This window comes from Odocoileus virginianus, chromosome 2, assembly GCF_023699985.2.
Source record: "Odocoileus virginianus isolate 20LAN1187 ecotype Illinois chromosome 2, Ovbor_1.2, whole genome shotgun sequence".
Lineage (NCBI taxonomy): Eukaryota > Metazoa > Chordata > Mammalia > Artiodactyla > Cervidae > Odocoileus > Odocoileus virginianus.
This window is the reverse complement of record NC_069675.1, coordinates 91,189,132-91,212,333: the sequence shown is the minus strand read 5'-3', so window position 1 is coordinate 91,212,333 and position 23,202 is coordinate 91,189,132. Positions and strand designations below refer to the sequence as shown.

The window sequence follows — 23,202 nt, the reverse complement described above, 5'->3', positions numbered from 1 at the left end:
TGATTCTTGAGGGAATCTAGTTTCCTTTTTTCAGACTGAAGGTGATGACCCTTGACCTCGAGAGGATGATACCGTGAGGACAAAGCGTGACCGTGGATGAAAAGTGCCAAGTGCAGTTCCTGGCCTGGAGGTGCTTTGAGCCTCTGCTTCCTGCCCTGATACGCTTTCCTGTTTTCTTGTTCACAGCCCGCCTCCTGTCCCCTTGACAGTGTCAGTCATAGCATCTCTCCTGAACTTCCCCAGAAAAGGCTCCTGTAGACATATGACATTCTTGTCATCCGTCCCAGCACCTGGGCCTGCAGGGCCAGGATCTTATAGGTCCACTCAGCCTGAAACCTCTTGTTCCTTCTGTGTCAGCAGAGCTTCTCCTATGCAGGGGATTGTCTGGGATGGTTCAGGGTCCACTGTCAGCCTCTTGAGATGCGGCACAAATTTTCCTTCTCTATTAGAGGCGGACTCATGGAAAGTCAATTCTGACAGCTCCCCAGTAGAAGTCAGAAGGGACGGGCTGTGAGGCTGGCATCTCCCTCCATTCACCCCACCCCCGGCTGGTGTAATTGGAAAAGGGGATGTCATAGGTGGAACTGAGTAGTTCAGAGAACCAGAAAGACCTGTTCGACTAGAACAGGGGCCTCAGGTCTCCTCCTTGCCTGCCTCATGCTGTCTTTTACCCTGTCGGTCACCCAGCTTGTCCTTGCATTCCTTCATGATGGTTGGTAGGACATCACTTCAGCAGCTCCACGCTGATAACATTCCAACTTAGCAACCCAGGGGAACGAGGGCATGTCCCACTCAGCTTTACTGTACTAAAAAGGGATTTTGATATAAAAAAGGATTTGATTGGTTCATCTTGGGTGACAGAGCCACCCTTGGACAAATTGATTTGGCCATGGGGATGAGGTACTACGATTGACCAGGCCTGAATAACATGCTTATTCCTATAGCCGCAAAATGGGGGCATCATTATTGGCAGCCCTACCAGAACCATGTGGAATTGCAGGGAGGGAGTAGGGAATAGCAGTGATGAGGCTCTTACCCCCAAAAGGGGTGATTGTGGGTAGATAGAAACAGCAGACATTCCTGACCTGTGTTCAGACACCCGAGAAGTCATACTATTCATCTGGGGGTTGATCAGTGAGCATGGACGGCATCATGTCAGGGAAGAGGACTGATGTGTTTGTCAGGAAGGAGTTGCCGTGATCTGGGGAAGGCCAGTGGGGCAGCCCTGCTTGAGGTAGAAAGACCTGGGTGGTAGAATGTAGCAGCCAAAGGCGTGGCTCTGAGCTCAGGCACTGGCTTAAAACCTGGCCCTGCCACTTACTCGCTCTCAGACCTCATGCAAATTACATGACCTCTCAGAGCCTCAGTTTTTTCTCCTGTACTGTGGCTGATTTTGATGACTCTGACATTTGCTCCATTAAAACTTAGTAATTGCTTGTTATCATTTCTGTAATCAAATTGTTCCAATCTGCTGCTCCGTTCACATGGGCCTGAGTCGTCTGGTTCTGTGTTGATTTCATTAGAGCAGGTCTTCGAGTCTGGGTCCCCTAGCCTTTGGCTTGGGTACTGACTGGCGTGCTCATGGGATGACCAACCCTCAGCAGTGTGCCTGCGCCCAGAGGGGTTAGTGGGCTGTGCACACTAACAGAGGAACAGCAGGCCGTGCGGCCAGAAGGTAGCCTGGGAACCTCGGGAAGCAGGAGACGTGCTCGTCTGTTCCTGTGAGATAGTCCTCTCTCTGTGGGCTTCACGTGATGTGTGCAGCGAAGAAAGTGTGAACTGGGTTTTTGGACTCAAATCTCCTACCCATTTTCTGGATTGTAGGAAGAGTGGAGCCAAAGGGAAATCGTGAGTGTGGCAATGGCTCAAGCCCTGGAGGAGGTGCGGAAGCAGAGGGAAGAGTTGCAGCAGCAGGTAGGCCCCCTGGGATTCGACCCCCATCAGTCCCAGCCAGGACTGATCTACCTCCCCATCTCTTCAGAGCAGGGGGTGGACACAGGTCTAGGAATGCTGTCAGCTGCTTGGTTTCCCTGATGTCTCTAGGAAGGTAGGAAACCCTCCAGACTTCCCTGGTGGTCCAGTGGTTAAGACTTTGTGCTTCCAATGCAGGGGGTGTGGGTTTGATCACTGGTCAGGGAACTAGATCCCACATGCCGTGTGGTGTGGCCAAAAAGAAGACAAAAGAAAAAGGAAAGAAACTCAAGAAACTCTCACCCCATGGGATAACCTTTTAAAATTTTGATGGTTGGTTACTGTTATAAATGTTACCTGAAGGCAAGTCCATCCCCAGGTTCTGATTCTGTGAGGTGGGCCCCGCTGGCTGCAGGCCTCAGAGACCACAGTTGAGCTTTCAGCCAGAAGGGTGGGAGAAGCCGTCCTCTGACGACAGGCTCAGGCTCAGGCCCCAGGTCTGGGTAACTGTCTCTAAGGCTGTGGTAGGTTCTTAACAGATCTGTTGGAGTTGCTTCTGAAAAGACCCTGCGATAATCGCACCTTTATGAATACCACAACAATGAAGTCGTGTGCATCAAATGTTGGGCACATCACAGGCACGCAGGACATGAAGTTACAGTCATGACAGCTTGTGGGAGGGCTGGGCATAATGGCCATGTCTGAGTGGGCCGTGGGGGCAGTTGCCCCTGTGCCTGCCAAAGAGAACTGACTTGTGCGTGCTTCTGTTAATAGGTGCAGAGGTTAGCTTGGGAAATGTTCTGGGCTGTGGCCTTCAGGGAGGGATTCATGGAGGACCCTGGGTAATGGAAAAGTGGGGACTCCTTTAAGAAAGATGTGATTGCCACTCCTAGCCTTCTCTCGTATTGGGTTTTCTCTCCAAGGCCGCTGACCTGACAGCCATGGTAGGCGAGAAGGAACAGAGTCTGCAGGAGAAAATGGAAGTGATTCTCCAGAAAGAGCAGGAGATTCTCCAGCTGAAGAAAGGTGAGGCCCCTGCCCCTGGCTGAGCCTTCTCGCCTGTTCTTGCTGGGGACCCCAGCCTGGAGGGGCCCCGTCAGGGCGCTCACTGCCCCTGTGTCTGGCCTAGGTCACGACTCTGCGCTGCTGCAGACACGCCAGCTCCAGAGCGAGCTGGAGGCCCTGCAGGGCCTGAGGGCCGAGGAGGCGGAGGCTGCAGCCACGCGGGAGGACCTGCTGAGGCTGACAGGCCAGGAGCAGCCCATGGTGCTCTCAGCCAGCAAGCCCCATGTGAGTCCCGCCTGAGCTGCTCAGGGTGTGGGGGCAGTGGGGGGCAGCATGTCGTCAGTGGGCGGAGGTGGTGGGCAGGCCTGAGGGGCGCTGGGCAGCTTCAGCTTCTCTTCAACGGGAGGGCACCTCACTGATGAGGGATTTGTGAGCATTGAGGAGCCCATCTGATGTGACGACACCTGTCCGTGTTCAAGTGCTAAAGCCCTCCTTCCCAGCAGGCTCCTTGTGTGGGCATTGTCCCCCCAGAGGGCCCTGAGGGGATCTCCGTAGTCTGGTTCCTGCCAGGTGCCTGGTGGACACATCAGCTTTGCAGTGAGTCTGGCCCCTCCCCCGGGGGTTGGTGGCTTAGCTTGACCATTACCTGTGCTGCTACCACCCTGTAGGTGACCTCGAGGGCTGGGCAAGACCCCGAGTACCAGCTTCCAGCTATGGGGGGAATACCAAACGGAGAGATGGGGGCAGCCATGGATCTGGGGCAGCTACAGAAGGAAAAACAGGACTTGGAACAGCAACTTCTAGAGAAAAATAAGGTGAGGATGTGCTCCACCTCAGCTACTTATGTCTCCTTTCCTGTCTTTGTGCCTAAAACCCTCCAGTCCCTTCTTCAAGCTTTGTGCTGATGCCCCTGGGCCCCTCTTGGGGGCAGTCTTACCTCTTCCTCCTGGTTCTTCTCTGCTTGCTTACCTGGAACATGGCCCTCTCCTTTCACACTCCCCAAGTCTTCTCCCCGACCCCTGGCCTGAGTCTCAGAGCTGGAGCAGCAGCAGGCCTCAGTGCCCACAGCCCCCTCTGCCCTCACCAGCCGGGTCCTACATCCAGTCACCTGACCTCTGCACCTTTTTTCTCCAGCTGTGAAATGAGATCAGTGATGCTTGCCTTTAAGTGGTTTGGGGGTTTTGGGGGGTGGGTATTGGGTGATGAAACTGTTAGTTTTCTGTAAGTTTTCTGGTATTTGATAGAGGCTTAATAAATGTCATGATTCTACCTGCCCTGCCTGGCTTCTACACCTGTAAATGCAGGAGCTCATTTGAGCCTGGGTTTACTGTATCCTGTGAAGTTTATGTGTGGCCTGGTTAGTGCTCTGGCCTGAAATTCTGCCCGCAAATTGTGTGGTTGCTCTTTAACAAGGGAAAAGGTGTTCCTTCTTTCTCTTCCTCGCCCCCCGCCTCCCTCCCTCCCTGTCTCCCCTCTCCCCTCCCCCACACCCACTAATCTCTCGCCCGGAAATATAGACGCCTGCACTCTGTGTGTCCCTGGGTCCTGCCCTCACTCAGCTTCTCCAGATCACACTCACATCCTTGGCGATCTCACCCATCCTGTGTGCTGCTGGCACCGTATCCACACTTCAAGTCCAGACAGCGCCTGTGAACTCGAGGCTTTCGTATATACCATATTTCTCTATGTCAGTGTCTGAAGGGCGCCTGAAACCTGAAACATTCAGAGCCAGACTTCAGACTGACTGCACTCTCTAGTATCTACTGCCATCTTTCCTATCTCAGGAAATGGCCAGAACCTTGCAGTCATCCCTGACCCCTTTGTTTCTCTCACAGCCAACATGCAGATCATTAGGGAATCCTTTGGGCTCTCCCTTCAAACTATACGCGGAATGAGCTGCTTCTCCTCCCGCCACTGCTGCCCCCTGCGACCCAGGGACCACCCTGTCTTCCCTGGAGGACAGGGATGGGCTTCTAACTGGTTCCCCTGTCACTTGTCTTTACCAGCCCTCTGATGTCTCACTGTCCCCATTAAAGCCCAAGTCCTTACAGTGGCCACAAAGTCTAAGTGGTCTATCTCCTTACTGCCTTTACCCCCACCCTCTGAGGGGTCTGTCTCCTTACTGCCTTTACCCCCACCCTCTGAGGGGTCTGTCTCCTTACTGCCTTTACCCCCACCCTCTGAGGGGTCTGTCTCCTTACTGCCTTTACCCCCACCCTCTGTTCCCCCAGCATTTCCTCACAACCACAGCGGCCTTGCCTTTCTGAGAATACCGAGCACCCTCCCGCCTTAGGCCTCTGCACTTGCTGAGCCTCTGTCTGGAAGGGCCTTCCCTGAGTCCCCTCACCTCCTCCATGGCATCATTTTGTCAGTGAGGCTTGCCCTGCTGCTCTGCCAGCCCTCACCACCACAACTCCTGTCCCCTCACCTTCCTCTTTTTCTCCAGGCTTCTTATACCTTGTAATGTACTGTAGATTTGCTTGTTAACTTTTTCCCTCCAGAGGGCAGACATTTTTTCTTTCTCCCCCGCGCCTTTTTTTTGCTGTTTCCTCAGTCTCTAGGCCAGTGTAGAAACTCAGTATTTGTTGGGTAAATTAATAAATGAGTCAGAAACCTAGAAAATCAAGTAACATAAAATAGCAAGTGTATTTTTGGGGGAATGCCCAGCCTCATGGTCAACCAGAGAATTCACAATGAAACAGAATGTCACCATTCTGTTAGTTAGGTGTTGGAGGCAGTGTAACGTGCTTGACAGCAGCTGGGGGCCCTTGCACAGTCCCCCAACCCAGCCATCTCGTTCCTCTAGAGGACTGTGGACATACTACTCTTGAGAAAATGAAGCTTATTACAGCTTTGTTTAAACATGGAAACTCAGGGAATTGTCTGGTGGTCCAGTGCTTACGACTTGGCGCTTTCCCTGCCATGCCAGTGGGCTCAGTCCCTGGTCAGGGAACTAAGATTCCACAGCCCAGGTGATGTGGTCAAAAAACAAAAAAAGGAAATTCGGCTACACAAGAAGACATGGGGCATCCCCTAGAGTTGCTTTCACTTTAAAAGTTATTATTAGGAAAACTAAAGCTGTGGAAACTCTGATAAATACAAAATACTATTCAGAGTTCTAGGTATTCAATGCAACAATGGTGACATGGACTAGAAGTTCATAGGAAAAACTCATTTTGATACGTTAGAGTTGTGACATTTTGGAGAAATTTTTATTTAAAATTTTTCCCTGTATTGTTTATACAGTAAATTTTTTCATTGGAAAACAAAGTTCAGCCTTTCTGGTTATTAATGGAATGTGTAATAAATTATATTTAAGGCCCGTAATACTGATAATTAAACTCACCAAAAATAGGAAAACAAAGAAATGAAAGATATAAAACCCAACGTTGGTGGGTTATGCCAAAAAGCCATGATCTCTTACACCGTTCCAGATCAGCATTGAGAATTCTTAACGGTGTTCCAGGAGATCAGTGGTGGTGGTGAGAACTGTTAAGTTTTGGCCCAGGTATCCTCCTTGGGGGTGATAGCGCATAAATATAATTCTGAAGGGCAGAATGTACTGCGCAGAGGCATTTTGAGCTCTGCCGCCTACGGGGGTGAGTGCCTGAAGCAGTCCTGAGGACCCAGGCCAGGGTAGGGGGCAGCCCTGGGGCGGTGGCCCTGGCGGAGCCCGGAGAGCAAGTGTGTGCAGAGCAGCAGCGCGTGAGGGGAAGAGGCCAAGGCAGCAGGTGCGCCGTCAGCACGAGCCTCTCAGGAGACGAGGCAGTGCGTCAACAGGTGCTGGGGGACCCAAGGGGTTTTCTGTCTGTGCTGTGGGCCTGGGCACCTTAGAGGTGGTGAAACGTGCGTTTAATGGATGGCTTTTTGTGGGGGTGGGGCTTTTCTCACAGACCATAAAGCAGATGCAGCAGAGGATGCTGGAGCTCAAGAAGACTCTGCAGAAGGAACTGGTGAGTGGCCCTTCTCCCCGCCGCGGGCTCTGTGGGCCTCCTCAGGGCCCTCGCTTCCTGATGGCGCTCCCCCAGGGCCGCAGATCTCTGGGAAGTCCGATGTTGGCTGGTGGGACAGTGGCCCTGCCACCTTGAATGTGCTTCTGGAAAGGGGCTCTGTGACCCCTGGCACAAGCCCTTTCTGTGAGCCAGTGTGTTGTCTGAGAGGTCAGCGAGGTGACGTGTGCGTGGAGGAGGCCAGGTCGGGGTGCTCACTGCCCCAGGAGATGAGTCCTGACCCAGATAAATGAAATGGCTGAGCTTCCCCATGTACGTCTGTCCCTCCTCTCAGCCAGCACCCTACCTTCCCAGCTGAGCCCTTGTCACTCTGATGTGTGCAGGGTGTGGCAAAGAACTTCAGGTGATCACAGCCTAAGCCAAATGCCTTTCCCATGTCATTTTCAGACCTGTCTTGAAGGGCTCAATGTAGCATCTTTCCATTCATTTTTTTTCAGAAAATCAGACCTGATAATGAGCTTTTTGAAGTCCGAGAGAAGCCTGGGCCTGAGATGTCAAACATGGCGCCTTCGGTCACAAATAATGCTGACCTGACTGACGCTCGCGAGATCAACTTCGAATACCTCAAACACGTGGTTTTAAAATTCATGTCCTGTCGTGAATCTGAGGTAAAGGGCTTTTGAATTGCCCTTTGGATACTGAGTTCCACCCCCAGACCTGGTTCATTTGTCCGAGCCTCACCTGGCTTCCCACCAGGTCCATTTCTTTCTTCCTCTTCCCCAGTCCACTTTGACCACAAGTGTGGACACTTAGTCATGTTTCCAGCTGGCACTGACCTGCTGGTTGAGCAGTATGCAGGGGACTCCAAGTAGGGAACTGGCTCCTGGGAGGAGATGTGGGTTGGATGCTGAGGCCAGAATCCAGGGAGCTGCATCTGCCCAGCGGTCCTGCCTCTTGCCGAAGAGCAGGGAGCTGCCGTGGATGTCCTGGTGATCTTGCCAGTCCCCAAGTAAGAGGTAGGGGAGGAGAAGAGCCAGCAGCCCTCAGAATGCCCACCTCCACCCTCTGTGGTCCTTGCCAACCAAGCTTGGGGTGCACTAGAGGAGCAGGACTGGGAGATGGCTACCAGGTAGCTGCTGGCTGCCTGCTAACTCCCACTGAGGCCCATGCAGCAAAACTTACTTTGTTTCAGGCTTTTCATCTTATAAAAGCTGTGTCAGTGTTGCTGAACTTTTCACAAGAGGAGGAGAACATGCTCAAAGAAACCCTGGAGTATAAGGTAGGGTGTCCTGGTCTGCTATCTGCCTTCCAAAAACTAGTCAGTCATCCCAGCCCTGGCAGATGAGAGCAGTGCATGGCTGCATCATTAGCGTGGAAGGTGCCTCTGGATGATGAACTTGACTGGGGCGGTGTCGACTGAGGACACGCTCTGTGACCACAGGTCTCTGCTGTACTTATCTAACAGGCCTGCGACAGCACTCCCATTGGTATCACTTCATCAACAGCCCCAGGTCTGGCCAGCACCCAGACTGTTTAAAAAAGTGAAAAATACTCATAAAGTACCTGCATCAAAGCTGTAATAGAAAACACGCTCCTGGCCAGAGTCAGGATGCGTGGAGGGCAGGAGGGGCCAGGCCACGGATGGGGAGGGGGTCTTTCAGCTCCTTCTGCACCCAGTCCTGGCTCTCATCTCAGGAGCCTTTTTTGTTTCAAATATAGATGTCGTGGTTTGGGTCCAAGCCAGCTCCCAAGGGCAGCATCCGGCCGTCCATCTCCAACCCTCGGACACCGTGGTCCTAGGCGGCACTACCCAGGAATGGGGGCTCCAAGGGCTGACACTTTTTCTGTGAAAAGAACACTGACACACCACAGTCCTAGTGGGTTTTTAATCACTGTAACTGCAGTATTTTGTACAAGCATCTGAACATTGTTTACAAGACTTAAGGCCCACTCCTGCAGACTGATACGAACCTCAGGAGGTAGCTGATCCTGACATCTGGTTTCCGGAGAGCCCTGGCACACCCCACATTGCCACAGTGCTGCTAAAATCCCAGCTCTGGCCAGCACCCACCTGCACCTGAATCTTTTCAACATTAGCACTTAAAGCTGAAGCCCTCAGCCTGTGTCAGAGAGGAGGCAGCCGATCCATCGTGTGGTGATGACGCTGGACAGGCCTTCGAAATGCTGCCCTGCAGGGCAGACCCACCTGCTTCCGCCACGAAGAGCCAACTCAGTGAGGCTGGCTTTTTTCAACTCCCTTTCTCTGTTCGTATGTTTGGGTTCAGGTGAGTTAGAAGAGGCTTTTGAACCCTTCCACCCAAGGAAACCTTATTTCACTTTGTTACTCAAACGTCCTAGAACGTCAGATGTGTCCATCTCTAAGGTACTCTGGGGCCAGTGTGGATTAATGAATATATGCACCTTTCTGACAGTATCTCATTTTATTGAAGAAAACTAGCAAATGTATAAAGATTCTTAGTACCAAATACACTCAATTGCCTTTTTAATGAATGTACTTGTGGTGGATAGGTTGCTGGTAAACCATTTTAAACTATTTTTTATAGTTAAAGTTCCTCGCTATTATAAACATGTCTTCTGTATTATAAAATCCATTTAACTGGTGTTCTTAAAGGAAAATCAGAGCATCAAGAGGAAATTATTTCTAAGATAGGGATCCTTGTCCCAATCTGCTTCCCTCTGAAGCAGTGGTGGTGTTTCACTTGCTTAGATCTTAATTCTGTTGTTATAACACTGAGCAAATGCTAATCAATGTTTTCTACTGCTGAGGACAGTCTGCTGTATTCGAAGGAAGCCGCAGCTGTTCCTCTCCTCTCCCCAGCCTTGACCAAAACGCTGGAGGTGGACTGCCCCTTAAGTGGAGCCACCATCTCCCCATTGCCGCACCCCCCCCACCCCAGAGATTTAAGATGACACTACATTCACGTGTGGCGTCCAGGCGGCCCCTGGCTGGCTGCAGTACTTGACGACACGCAGATGGCTTTGGAAGTGACTGATGAAAACTCGTGTTCACCATCATTAAAGAAAAGGGAAATACTTGCCCTGGATAAGGCACACTTTCAGATCTAAAGGGAAACTGTATATTTATAGTCTGATGAAAGTTTTATTGGTTAAATAAAAAACTGAGTTAATAACTGGAGTTCCTAGATTTATCATCAGTTACCCAATGACGTTAGGTTTTTCAATTATGTTTAGGGCTAAAATATATATAAAATATCTCTCAGAGGAAAGCAAGGATACGCAGTTAATGTGAGACAGTTCCATGGCCCTTGAAGTACCGAGCAAGGGCAGCATTACCCGCATCCAGCTCGGGTGCTGCTGCCCAGCGACGCTTCTCTTACCTACCTCCTCCTGCAGCTCCCGCGGCAGATGCGACCCGAGGATGCCGTTTCTCGTTATCTGGGGGGCACACAAACCAGGAGTCCCTTCTGTTCCATCACCTTGTCAAGTAGGAAGTAGCTCTTCCAGCTGTTCCAGGAAAGAATTCCTTAAATTGGGTAGTTAGGGCTTGCCAGAGGCGATCCCAGCACAGCTGTGGGAGCCCCGCTGACTCCCCTGTGGCGTCTGCAGCCCTCGAGCTGGTCTCGTCCCCCGCCACACCCCCGTTGCCACCCTCCCCACAGCCGCCAGCAGTTCTCGACGCGGTTGTGGGGCCCCTCCTAGGTCTGTACTTGCACAGGGAGGACTTGTTCTGATTAGCCTTTCCTCCTGCATGTTGCATCTCCTTCAGCTTTAAGAGGAAGTGGAGTAAATACTCTGAAGTGATTTCATGCACTTTTACTTGTATAGAACGTTCTGTGCTAGACAGTACATAGAGCCCTTTATGAGCCTCGGATCTTGATCTCACCCTCCATGTTGTAAATAGGGATTGTTATCTAAAACTGCTGTAGAAAATTCATTTGTGGTGCAATACACTTTTGATTAAAGCCCTTCAATCCAAATGCAGTGCATTTGTTATCGGTTGGTGTGTCAGCATCTCCTTTTTGACTTGTTATATTTAGTATATTGTATCTCACTTGAAAACTTCAAGGCCAGCTTCAAGGACCTTAAGAGTATTTGTCTTTCAGAAAGAACCTTCCCAGGTTAGGTTTGGGTGAGTAAATATTATATTTGTAATTTAATGAAGCCAGCAGCCTAGTCCTACCTCCCAGGAAGGGTGGGGGTTCTGCAGAGGAGTTGGGAGGATTGTCACTTTGGGCAACATCCATCTCCAAGGCCCGCATGACTGGGAAGAGCTTCAGGAATACGAATGGGGTCCTTACCCGTAACAGAATGCAGACTGCAGTTCCATGTGCTAAAAAGGAAAGAAAAGCATCTGCTCTTCAGACAGGCCCACTGTCAGTGGTTACAGGGAACAAAATGTGCCTTGTCTATGTACAGGCTTGTTGCTACCTGTTTGTCTCTTCCTCCTTTAAAGAAAACCCCTCAGCATCAGTGTTCCTGGCGAACAGCCAAGCCCGGCGTCAGGAGGGGGTGATGGGCGCACCTGAGCCCACTCCCAGGACTCCATGTGCAGTCACACAAACTGAAGACTTTATTAAATAAGCTCCAAAACTATGTACAAATCAGAGGAGTGAAAACAATAGTTATTCAGCAAAACATGTCTGTGCAGCAGTCAGCAGCACTGTGGCCCAGGCCCGAGGGAGTGCTGCGGCCAGAGTGCAAGAACGCCGTGCCCGCTCCCGGGCGGCTCTGCAGGGATTTGTGTCTACCCCTCCAGGTCCGGTTTCCAGAACAGGCCACCTTTCACTCATGACCATCCCATTTCTCTCCTGTTCCTTTTATACACATGAAACACAGCAGAGTATATACTAATAAGCCAAGAGCTTTATTGATGCAGCAGGCACTTTACAATGAACCCAAGAGAGCCCGCCTTCTCTGGGAGGTCAGGGTGTCTGTCTACAAACCCTCGGGGGTTTCCGCTTCAAAAAAAAAAAAAACCAAGCTCTCCCTTTTACCACAGCTCTTGGATCTGCACCTACCCAAATCACCCCTCCCTCCTTTTAAACAGGCAGTGCACACAGGTACCCCTGACCAAGGCGGGCCAGCCACTCTGGTAGACAGTCACAATGTCAGTTCTGCATTACTCATGGACAAAGGCATAGACTATCAGATCCTGCAAAGGATTTATGAAAACAGTAAGACGATCTCTCCCTCCACCTTGAAAATAAAACACACTTCAGCGGATGCATGTCCTGAAATAGTTGACTTGGGAGTTCCTAGGCAGGTGGTCCATTGTCAATCCCTTCTTCGACAGCCTGTGCATCCAAAATTCTTCTCGAGGTAACATGAGTCTCTCTCTTTTTTTTTTAAACAGTCTTTCTTGCTGTAAGAACTCTTATAATGGAGCCTAGACCTCCTACTGCTAATGCCTGTAGGGGCAGCAAAAGAAAAGGTGTCAATTGAGACCTGGTTGGCCAAGGGGCTCCTAGCTTCTTGCCAGGGGAGATGGGACTACACTCCTGACCATGTCACAGATCTTCTGAAAAAGCATTCCTGCGAGAGCACAGTTAAGAGGTGCCAACAGGGCCTGCATTCGAGGGATGGAGCCCTGTCCTGGAACAAAGGGTCCCCAAAAGCCGTTGGCTCTTTAAGGCAGGAGAACTGGGCTTGCAACACTGTCGCCAAGCTCACACAGAGCCCCCCAGCTTCCCTTTGACAAGCTCACTGTATCCAGGCACAGCCCTAGGCCCTAAAACAGACACTAGCCCATTGCAGTGGGAATGTCCACAAACTCATGCACCCGGCTGCCATGAAGGGACCAGAGAGCGTGGCCCCCCCCAGACCACTCCGAGGGCTTTGCTCAGCTCCCAAGCACCATGGTCACCCCCATTACGAAGCCCAGGAGCTCACCTTCTGGCAGAGCAGGCAGAGCCCCCACCAGCAGGACCAAAGGCCACAACCCAGCCCAGGCCTGAGGCTATCCACGTGACTGACCCCTCAGTTAAGGGCCATTCCCTTAATACTCGGCAGAGCCTTTCATGAAGGACACCGGCTTGACCAGAGGCCCCCCATCTTGTACTAAAACAAGCAAAGGTCAGGTCTAGCTCTTCCAGCCTCAGGAGGTTGAAGGCCCTATTAAGAGACTGCCCCGTCTGGCCTTGTGAGGTGGGGCTGGAGCCGGAAGCCCTCAGAGCTAACTGGAGGGTTCAGCCTGCACCTAAGGCCCACCACCACCACCTCCACCAGCCCAAACAAAGTATGTCAAAGCCCCGCCACCAGCAAGCCTGCCTGAACCTCACCAGCCAAGTTACAGGTCCCGAGGCCTGCCCGGCACAAACCCGAAGCTAAAGCAATGGCAATGACCAGAGATAGTGGACCCCTACCAGTGCTTCCTGGGGAGAGTAAGTGCTCAGGTGTCCCGGACTGCTTGAGGCATGGCCCTCATTCTCACAGGCCTATCAGATCATCCTGTCTGTGTCTGGGATCGCCTGGCCTGTTGATCTGAACCCTGGGCTGGGGGTGAGCAGTGGGCAATGTGTTCACATACCTTTTCATGCCACTGGAGTAACACTGCACTGCTATTTTCTGTGGGCTTCTCAAACCCTTTATAAATGTACTTCATTAGCAAGTCGATGCCATTTCTGTCCAGCGACTGCACAGCCTGCTCGATTTCGCTGCTCTTAAAGTTTGTAAGCACTTTCAGCACCACGCCCTGGGCCCGCTCCTACAGGGGAAAGAGAAAGGGAATAAGGTCTAGAGCCATGGCCCAGGCATACCCACGTCCCACAGCGCAGGCTCTGAAACACCAAACCAAGTAGTCAGAACTCATTAGGAACACTGCCCAATTTCCAATTCATTTGCAATGCTTAAAAAAAAAAAACAACTATATATATATAGTTAAATTTTTTTTATTAAGTTTCAGAGTATCCCAAAGTATTCAAAGCCAATGATTTATTCCACTTATCTGAGGGGAAATAAGCAGTTTCCTGGGGAGAAGAATCACTATTTCTGATGACGCCAGCAAGGCCTTAAGCTCAACTCTATAGGTCTCCATATTTATAAAACAAACAACAAACCCCCCACACAGCAAAGAGCAAGTCTCCTTGGCTGTACCTTCTGTGCTCACTCCCAGTGGAACAAAGGGGCCGTTCCCCTCCACGTTTGAGAGGTGCAGCCATTGATTAAATCAAGACACCATCACAAGATAGGAAAAAAACCCAGCTCTAAAGAGACCCCTTTCCCTGGACCAAATTTTAGATAGCCTCAGTGATGAGATTTTAGGCAGCCTAACCGATGCAGTCTACCCAAGTGTATCATCTCACCTAGTTTTTAAGAGGCAGAAATCATAAAAGCACTGAAAATCCTTATGCAAATAAAGCCTATTCAATAGCTTATAAAAGCATAACCACTAAGTCCCATGTGGCAAGCTAATTTATAACTTTGTTCATCAGGAAGGGCTGGGCTGACTTCTCACCCCATGAGGCCCTGGGGAGGACTGAACGTTTCTTTGGGGAGTGTTTACTACAAACACTGACAGCTTTGGTGTCAGGGGCGCCAGGCAGCTTCTGTGGAAACACAGGCCGGTGCCAGCTCACTTCCCTGGTAGAGATTCACTGATGCAGAGATGAGACACATGCTGTCCAGAGCCCCGGGGAGCTCACGCCCTGGTCCCAACACCACCCAGCAGCACCGCGGCTCGACCCCCTTTACCTTCACAGCTTGATTCTTGGTGTTGACAGGAGAGTTCCGCAAGGCTGCGTGAAATGCCCGAAGCATGTCCCCTGTGCACCGGCACCAGTTAAGGATGGCTCGCTTCAGCATGTCTGTGCTCTTCTTAACAAACTCCTTTCAGAAAGAGCTCAAGGGGGTAGAGACAAACGCCATCTTATCCACATCTAACCCTCCCCCTACTGTGGCTTCTGGGTGGGCACAACCTGGGCAGTCTATAGCTCTCCTGAGCCACATGGAGGATGGAAGGGGCACCTCTACCAAACCTTTCCTGCGGCCCCTAAACCTTCCCCTTCAAAGCAAGTTTGGACATGGACTCGCTCCCTCCCGGAAGGAGGAATGAAGTTGCTGCCCCAGCAGGGTGACTTGCAGGAATATCTGACGAAGCTGATTGGCATCTACTTAGCACCGGGCCTTGTATCTGCCCTGCTGGACCCTCATGACCACTGAGTGAGGTTATCACTTTCATCTTCACTTTCATCTTCTCATTCTCCAAAGGGAAGAACGAAGGCACAGATGGAGGTCCCTAATTTTTAATCCAGTGTGTTAAATTATTAAAGAAATTAAGATGTGCTAAAACTTTTATCTTCCAAGACCTACCCAAGTCAGTGAGGTCCCAACAGAGGGAAACTTAACAATCTCAAAGAAAAAAAAAAAAAAAACAATCTCAAAGAACCTTCTGCCAAGAAAACGAACCAAACCTCCCCTCCTTGTTCCCCAAACCTTAGCTGGAGTCCTGACACATTCTTTGCTGAGCTCTGAATATCCAGCACGCAAAAGAAAATTACAATCTGGGTTAGGTCCCCAAAGGTGACACCTATTTTAAACTGAATTACATCAGCTGACTTTCATTTCCTCATCCGAAACATCAGCTTCAGCCAAAAAGCTTCAAAAATAGAACAAGAGGTGGCTTCTGCCCAATCGGGTCTCTACTCCTGTTCACGCAGCAATACCCACGTGTGAACAGCCAGAGCCTCCCGAGCAGAGCGGAGTTCCCAGTCTGCCCCCCTGTGGCCTCCATCTTGACAGAGTTGGGCCCACACACCCAGGGTGGAGCACCCTAGCACCCTGTGGGGCTGGGGTCCACCTTGCAATTTGAGAGGCAGCTCACTCTTTCTCACCCTGTACCTGTCAGCTTTGGAATTCCTTTCTCCCAGCCAGGCGCGGGCCAGTCTGATATCAGTCACTGATAAAACTTCTACCTCAGAACTTTGTGAATTTGGCATCCCAAAGCAATAGGCAGAGTCCTAGTAAGCTTAAGAGGAGCCATAACTGGCACTCTCCACTAACCAAGCATGGGTGGGAAGCACAGTACTTCAGGAGACGGACAGGTAAGGGTAGGGTAACGAGCCCACAGAGGCAAAAAGACTGACGGCCCTGGAGTTACTCTGCAGCATCCCTTTGCCTATCATTCACTGCAGTGTCGAAGGGTAGGGGCCTTCAGCAGCCGGGGGAACTAGGGAGCAGGGAGGAGCACACCATCTATCAAGCTGGCCTCTGTCTAGGATAGCTTTAGGCCCTTCCAGAAAACCGGCTGTGGAAGCTGGGAAATGGTGCCCGGCTCCTAGTCTCCTCTAGATTAGGGATTCTCAACCACAGCACTAATGACATTTTAGACCAGATGACTGATGTGGGGTCCGTCCTGTGCATCTTACAACATTGACCAGCACCTCTGGCCTCCACGCACTAGATTCCAGTGGCACACCGGGCCACATACCAAATTGTGACAATCAAAGTATCTCCAAACATGGACAAATTTCCTCAGGGGGAGGAGACACTGCAAAATCACTCAAAACTCTGCTCTGGACAGATCCTCGTTCCAGAGGACCAGAAGGTGCCTCAGCGGGAAGAAAAGGAACCAAGTCTCAGATATGTGCCCAGGTGTTTTCACATGTCATCTCATTACTGCTACCAGTTCTTTGTGACAAGAATCATCACTATTCTGATTTTAAAGGCGATGAATCTGAGGCTCAGAGAAGGCAAATGACGTGCTCAGGTCACAAAGCTAAGCTTCCAGCTGGCCTTCAAACCCAAGCATGCCTGACTCCACTGGCAAGCTCTTCCTACAGCCCTCTGGTGCCACTGCCCCGCCACACCCAAGCGGCATGCCCAGGATACCTGCTGTGGGTCCAGTACTGCTCTAAAGCCTTCTGGGATGCTACCCAGTGACGCTCCCATGGAACCTGTAAGCCCAGCTTGGTTCTCCTTTTAACAAAGGAGGCTACCAAGGTTCAGAGAGGGTAAGCGACCTACTCAGAGCCACACAGCTGCAGCAGGACTGAGGTGGGTTAGTGTGGGCGCACAGCCCATGCTCTATTTCATCCATGACTTGCTTCCCTGTAACAGTACCAGGATGGGCCTACTCCCTACATTCTCCCACTCCCATCAACCAACCCCTATCCCTACTCCCCCCACCTCTGTTCTAAGACTCCTAGAAGCCTGCTCCACAGCTCAATAATTTAATCTAAATCCAATACCTGGCACATGGTAGGACTCAGCAAATATTAGCTCCTTCCTCCTCCCTTCCTGGGCCGCGCTCAGTTCTCATTTGCTAACCTCCCTTTCCCCAATCCCAAGAGGTACACTCTCCATGGTAACCAGGTTTCTGACACTGCCATTAGTGGAGAAACTACCATCCCCTGATGTGCTAAGCCCAGGCTTCCAAGCAGCCTCAAGGAACCTATCATGTCAGGAGCATACCAAGAGGTGACCTTCAACAAGTCCCTGCAGCACTGGGACCAAGACAGCAGATAACCAGACCTTGCGCTCCCCTTCTGTCGATGATCTGGGCCACAGGCCTGATGCTGGAGTCCTTTTGCCAATGCCTGCCTATGAGCCAGGTTCTGCACCACACTGCAGAATCAACCTTCCCTCATGGGGGCCCTTCTCATGACCCCACTTCACCAATGGGGAAAGCCCGGTGATTCTGACGGGGCAGGAAATAACAAGCTTGAATACCCACCTTTGAAAATACATTTCTGTTCAAACAAAGAAAGGCTGAAGGTATTTGTTTCAAAGGGACATTTGAGGAACACTGCAGGACTCCTCCCAAAGGCACTGAATGGGTTCAACTTCCCAAGCTGAGTCAACTGATAAAACGCCCAGAACCTAATTTATATACAGTACAGCCTGAGCCTCCAACCCTGTCCTGGCCAGTAAAGGGGTGGGGGAGGCACTTCCTGTAATACCATTTGAATAAAGAAAAATCCTTCCTGTGAGAATAAGTCAGTTTCCTGTGCTCAAAGTGCTAAAGGACCAAGCAGGCTGTGACAACCACCTCTATTTTTAATCTTGTTTTCTAAATGCTTGTTTTCTGTGACCACAACACAGTCATTTCCAATCGTGGGGTTCTACTTTTACATCTCACTTTATGCTGCTTGGTTTTTCTTAGCTCTAAAGAACTAGTTTTTTTTCCATTGCTTCCTGCACAAGAAGGCTATAGCCGGGAGGGAGCCAAAACGCACTTGTTGAACGTGGCTGAGACCACTGAGGTCCAAAACCCAATGGTTACAGGAAACTAAGAATAGGTGAGGAAGAGTGGCATTAAGCTAGCTGAAGGGTCAGAACAATTCTGGGGTGCGAGGTGAAATCTCAGAACCCAGGGCTGGACTAAGGCTGCAGCCTTCGCTCCCCCTTGGATCCTTTCTTCCCAAGGACTGCCATCTACCACCTATTTTCAAGTGGTGCTGCAATCCAGCCCGAAAAAACTGTGTCTGGGAGCCGCCCTGGCCGCTCAATTACTCAGCGGTGGCTCACCTTGGCCCCTCCCGCCGATCAAGCCCGAGTAAGGCCCGGTTTCCTGCACGAGAGAGATGGAGTGATCGAGAGCCCAGGCAAAGGCCAACCTGAGGGGACAGAGGGAGGAAAGAGGAGAGGCCTCCCGGGGCAATGAAGGGCCTGCGGGGCTGGAGGTCCGTCCTGCACGCTCTTGGGGCCGCCGAGCCAGCCAGCCCACCAGGATCCAGGAGCCGCGTGGGACCGCACTGTTGAAGGAGGGTCCAGGGGCCCGGGACCAGGACAAGGGGAGTGGGGAGGCCAGGTGAAAGGGAAGCGAGGATGCCTGCCCGAGGAGAGCTAGATCAGAAGCGAGTTGGGAGACTGACCTGGGGGGTCCGGGGGTGAGAGGAGCGGAGAGGCCGGCCTGAGGGGCCAGAGCCAGGGATGAGGAAAGTAGGAAGACCGGGCCACAGGGGGAGCCTGGGCCTCCGCGCGGGGGAAGGATATTGCCGCAGGAGCCCGTCCACCTCGCTAGGGTCCGGGCCTGGCTCGCCTGCCGCCGCCGCCGCCTCCTCCTGCTCGTCCACGAATTTGTTCTCATCAAATTCATCGATGTCCACCCGACGGAAGCGCGAGGACAGCGTGTTCCGGGCCATGGCGGGGGCTCAGCGCCCGCTGAACCGGCTACACTCCGGAGGGACCTCCACTCTACTCCGCTCAGAACCGGCTCCGGCTCGGGGGCGGGAAGCGGCCGGCCGGCACCTCCTCCACCTCCTCCGCGCGCAGCCGCTGCCGCCCGCCCACTTCCGGTTCTCGCCGGAACCGGAAGTGCTGGTGGGCGGGACGGGCGGGTTACGTTGCTTCGGGAAGCACTGGGAGACGGACCTGGAAATGTAACCTGTGGACCACTGCGGGGCTAGTAATCTTCATGGGATCTCAGTTTCCCCTTCTGAGGAGCGGGCGGCCAGTCCTCCGTAGGCGCAGCACATAGATGCCACAGCTGCGCTCTTCGGCTTCCCTCCTGCACCCGAGGAACCCCTGGCCCTGGAAGGGGCCAGGGCGGGCATAGTCGCGGATTCCGGGTGTCATCTCTGCCCAGACTGAGGGGCACGGGGCCTCCAGAAGAAGGAGCCCTGCTCTGCCTATCGAGTGCTGGGCAGGCTTCTGGGAGAAGAGAGCTTCGAGCCTGAGGGATGAGTAGTAGTTCTTATGCTCCGAGAGTGATGTTGAATGGGAGAGCCTAAGTCTCGAATTTGAAGACCCTAGGACGCCACCACATGGAGCTCAGAGGAGGTTGCATCTGACCTTATTGTAGTGACCCTATTGTTAATGGACTGGAGACTTGCAAGACGTTTAAAATGTATCGAGGGTGCTGACAAGACAGTGGAGACATTTGGATTTGAGTGCGGGGTCCCGCGTGTGTAGCAATCTCCTTGACCCGCAGTGTAGGGGGTTGGGGATAGGGGGATGACCCAGTGACCACCATCCTGGCAGGAAAGGCGAGGTCCTGGGGACTGAGAAATCTTGACTGGCTGGAAAGGCATATCCGGGAAGGAAAGGAATCCGCAGAATCTGAAGTGGGGGAAATGGGGGTGGGGAGAAATGGTGCAGAGTCAAGGACGACTTTGTGGTGTCAAGATTAGGTGCCTGGGTTGTTGCTTGAGGGGCTCTTGCTCAGTCGTGTCCAACTCTTTGCGACCCCATGGACTACAGTCCATGGAATTCTCCGGGCCAGAAGGGATAGATTCCCATCCATTATCTCAGGGTAGCCTTTCCCTTCTCCAGGGGATCCTCCCAACCCAAGGCTGGAAACCAGGCCCCCCCCCCCCCCCCCGCATTGCCTGGAGGGAGGGGGGACGATACTTTACTAGCTGAGCCACAAAGTGAAAGTGAAAGTCGCTCAGTCGTGTCTGACTCTTTGCGACCCCATGGACTATACAGTCCACGGAATTCTCCAGACCAGAATACTGGAGTGGGTAGCCTATCCCTTCTCCAGGAGATCTTCCCAACCCAGGGATCGAACCGGGGGTCTCCTGCATTACAGGCAGGATTCTTTACCATCTGAGCTATGAGGGAAGCCACAATGAGCCTTAGCCTGAGACTACATTGGGTCTTTGTTTTCATATAATGGTATTCCTTTTCATAAAGACCAGTAGTTAATGAAATGTGACTGGGTTTTCATTTTTTCGAATATTTCCCATTGAACTGTCTACAGATCAAAAAATATTGCCCAACCTTCCTTGGGTGCTAAAGATAGATTCCTACAGGGAAACAGGTGCTGAATAAAAGTCTCAAGGGTCCTGGGAGACCTACCTATCAGCTCCATACCTTGGAAGAAATCTGTAAGTGAGGCAGGCAACAAGCTAACAGAAATTCATATCCTCAGAACATTCTGATCAGAAGGAATTTCAAACCAGAAATGCTCATTTTACAAGTAAGGAAATAGCTCCCAAGTAAATTGGTATATGAAATAATGTCACTTTATGACCATGGATCTGCATTCTAGTCAGTGAGGCAGAAATTAAAAAATCTACACTATGTCAGGGATGACTGCATTTGGGGGAGGGGGGGACATTCAGTTTCTGAGAGCACCTTAGTTAAAGTGGTCAAGAGAAGTGTCCCTGAGGAGGTCATGCTGAAGTGGATCTGAAGGAAGTGAAGGACAGAGCCAAGCAAAGGTTCAAACACAGGCCATACTGGAGCAGAAGAGTAAGAAGAAACAAGATGGGGCTTCCCTTGTGGCTCAGCTGGTAAAGAATCCACCTGCAATGAGGGAGACCTGGGTTCAATCCCAGGGTTGGGAAGATCCCCTGGAGGAGGGAAAGGTGACCCACTCCAGTATTCTGCCCTGGAGAATTCTGTGGACTGTAATGGACTGTTTAATCCGTGGGATTGCAAAGGGTCAGACAGGACTGAGAGACTTTCACTTTCACTTTCTGAAATGCAAAGAAATCTTAACCTACAAGAAGAAACAAGATGGAAGGGGGAGTGGCAGGTGCTGTAGGACTTTGAAGGTGAGAAAAGGATGTGGTCTTAACTCAGGACAGCCCTGGAAATTCTGAACAGAGAAGAGACATGATCTAACTTCAGTTTGAAAAGGGTCCCTTTGGCAGCTCTACTGAGAATGGAAACCAGAGCAAACGGAGGTGATTTATGAGGCGACAACAATGATTCAGGAGACAGGCAATGGTGGCTCAAAGCCCAGCAGGTGCCAATAACAGTGGTGGGAAGAGGCTGGGTATTCTGACAATGTGCCGTCCTTAGTCGCTGAGTCGTCTCTGACTCTGTGACCCCATGGACTGTAGTCTGCCAGGCTCCTCTGTCCATAGGGTTCTCCAGGCAAGAATACTGGAATGGGTTGCCATACCCCCCTCCAGGGGATCTTCCCAACTCAGGAATCAAACCAAGGTCTCCTGCATTGCAGGTGGATTCTTTACCTTCTGAGCCACAGATAGAAGCTGTAGAATTTGGGGGTACGTTGGATGTGGCATGTAAGAGAAACAGGGTAGTCATAGAAGGGGTAATAGAGGATGAGATGGTTGGATGGTATCATCGACTCAGTGAACATGAGTTTGAGCAAACTCCGGTAGATAGTGCTGCAGTCCATGGAGTCGCAAAGAGTTGGACATGACTGAGCGACTGAACAACAACAGCTAAAGTTCAGAAAAGCTGTACACAGTCGTTAACTCTAACAGAACTTAAGCATTTGGAAACTATGATAGGCAAGTCCCTGTGCCCCATTCAACCTCTGTTTATGACTAATCCATGCCACGAATGCCCTCTGCTTTTTCTTTCCCACTTCACTCCATTTCCTAGAAGCCTGCCTCACTATGATCTGAGACAAAGCTCAATTCAGTTCATCCAACAAGTATCCATGTGATGGATCTGGAGGCAAGAAAAACCAAACTAGTTGTCAGCTGTGGTTCTGCTCCTTGGGGAACTTCCAAGTTGGATGTGGAGGCAGACACATAAATTTCATTCTAATTCAATATATTTGGGGTTAGAGAGAGGTTTGATTGCACAGAGATCAACAAGGGAGGGTTTTGTCCCAATTTAGTCCAAGGCTAAAGATTCATTAGCAGAAACCCGTAAGAGGGTGAGAGAAGGCTTCCTGGAGGTGACATCCAACAGCAACAAGGGGGCAACCTGGCTTTAAATGGAGCTCTAAGACGTGGGTGTGCCTTTGTTAATGGCAGTGAAGTACACTAGGGCACTGATTCGTGCTTGCTGCTGGGGGCGAAATGCAACTGTTCAGTCAGAAAGTCAGCACTTTGCCTTGTGAAGTCCCCCCTTTAACTTTCAGGGCCAATTCAAGTGTTCATTCAACTGGGAACATTAATATCAATGATACTGAGCAGTTGTTATGCATCAGGTCTTGTGCGAAGAGTTTTACATGTTATCTTTCTGATCTTCCTAAACACTACATTTCACAGGTGAGAAAACTGAAACTCAGGGGAAGGGATTTGCTGAGAGTCAGCTAGCACTAAGCAACAGAGTAAGAATTTGAAACTGGGTCAGGTTCACTAAAAGAAGGCCATGAATGCCTTTTCCCCCAAATAACACATGCTGTCATAGCTGTCTACCTCACCCCTCCCCACCCACTGTAGACAATTCCTCCAAGGCAGATGCCATGTTAATTCATCTTCTAAAACCCTCAACCTTCATCCCCTGCCCCCCCCCCCCCCAAACACTGGCACCCAGCTCAGAGTAGACCAGACTGGGCAGCCTGCAAAAGTGTACCAAATGTGGAGAAGGAAATGGCAACCCACTCCAGTATTCTTGGCTGGGAAATCCCATGGAGAGAGGAGCCTGGACGGCTACAGTCCATGGGGTCACAAAGAATTGGACACAACTTACCGACTAAACAGTAACAACAACAAATATATAAAAGATAATTAACAAGAATTTACTGTATAGCACAGGGAATTCT

The 23,202-nt window shown here is 51.2% G+C and overlaps 2 protein-coding genes across 7 annotated transcripts in view; one reads left to right on the top strand and one right to left on the bottom strand.

Moving 5' to 3' along the window:
• The window catches only part of GOLGA1 (golgin A1), a 46,148-nt gene extending 35,329 nt beyond the window's left edge, over nt 1–10,819 (top strand). For all 6 annotated transcript variants that reach the window (XM_070452737.1, XM_020874245.2, XM_020874252.2 and 3 more), the window contains 8 exons: nt 1,825–1,914; nt 2,835–2,937; nt 3,041–3,201; nt 3,585–3,731; nt 6,810–6,869; nt 7,364–7,534; nt 8,059–8,145; nt 8,586–10,819. In XM_070452737.1, the coding sequence (XP_070308838.1) occupies nt 1,825–1,914; nt 2,835–2,937; nt 3,041–3,201; nt 3,585–3,731; nt 6,810–6,869; nt 7,364–7,534; nt 8,059–8,145; nt 8,586–8,666 (900 nt within the window). In that variant the 3' untranslated portion in view covers nt 8,667–10,819. The remainder of the gene's footprint in view (nt 1–1,824; nt 1,915–2,834; nt 2,938–3,040; nt 3,202–3,584; nt 3,732–6,809; nt 6,870–7,363; nt 7,535–8,058; nt 8,146–8,585) is intronic.
• An 874-nt stretch (nt 10,820–11,693) lies between these two features.
• Nucleotides 11,694–19,071, bottom strand: ARPC5L (actin related protein 2/3 complex subunit 5 like). The gene is made up of 4 exons (XM_020874224.2): nt 18,780–19,071; nt 14,538–14,610; nt 13,375–13,551; nt 11,694–12,256 (listed from the first exon to the last, which is right to left on the bottom strand). The coding sequence occupies exons 1-4, from the start codon at nt 18,926–18,928 to the stop codon at nt 12,194–12,196; spliced, it is 462 nt and encodes a 153-aa protein (XP_020729883.1). The 5' UTR covers nt 18,929–19,071; the 3' UTR covers nt 11,694–12,193.
• Between the last annotated feature and the right edge of the window lie 4,131 nt (nt 19,072–23,202).

What these genes read in the sequence shown, in the direction of transcription:
- ARPC5L (XM_020874224.2), bottom strand. Translation starts at nt 18,928, where the DNA reads ATGGCCCGGAACACGCTGTCCTCGCGCTTCCGTCGGGTGGACATCGAT. An exon ending in CCAAGAATCAAGCTGTGAAG is followed by an intron (nt 13,552 to 14,537) that starts GTAAAGGGGGTC and finishes TTTCCCCTGTAG; the next exon opens with GAGCGGGCCCAGGGCGTGGT. An exon ending in TACTCCAGTGGCATGAAAAG is followed by an intron (nt 12,257 to 13,374) that starts GTATGTGAACAC and finishes CTGCCCCTACAG; the next exon opens with GCATTAGCAGTAGGAGGTCT.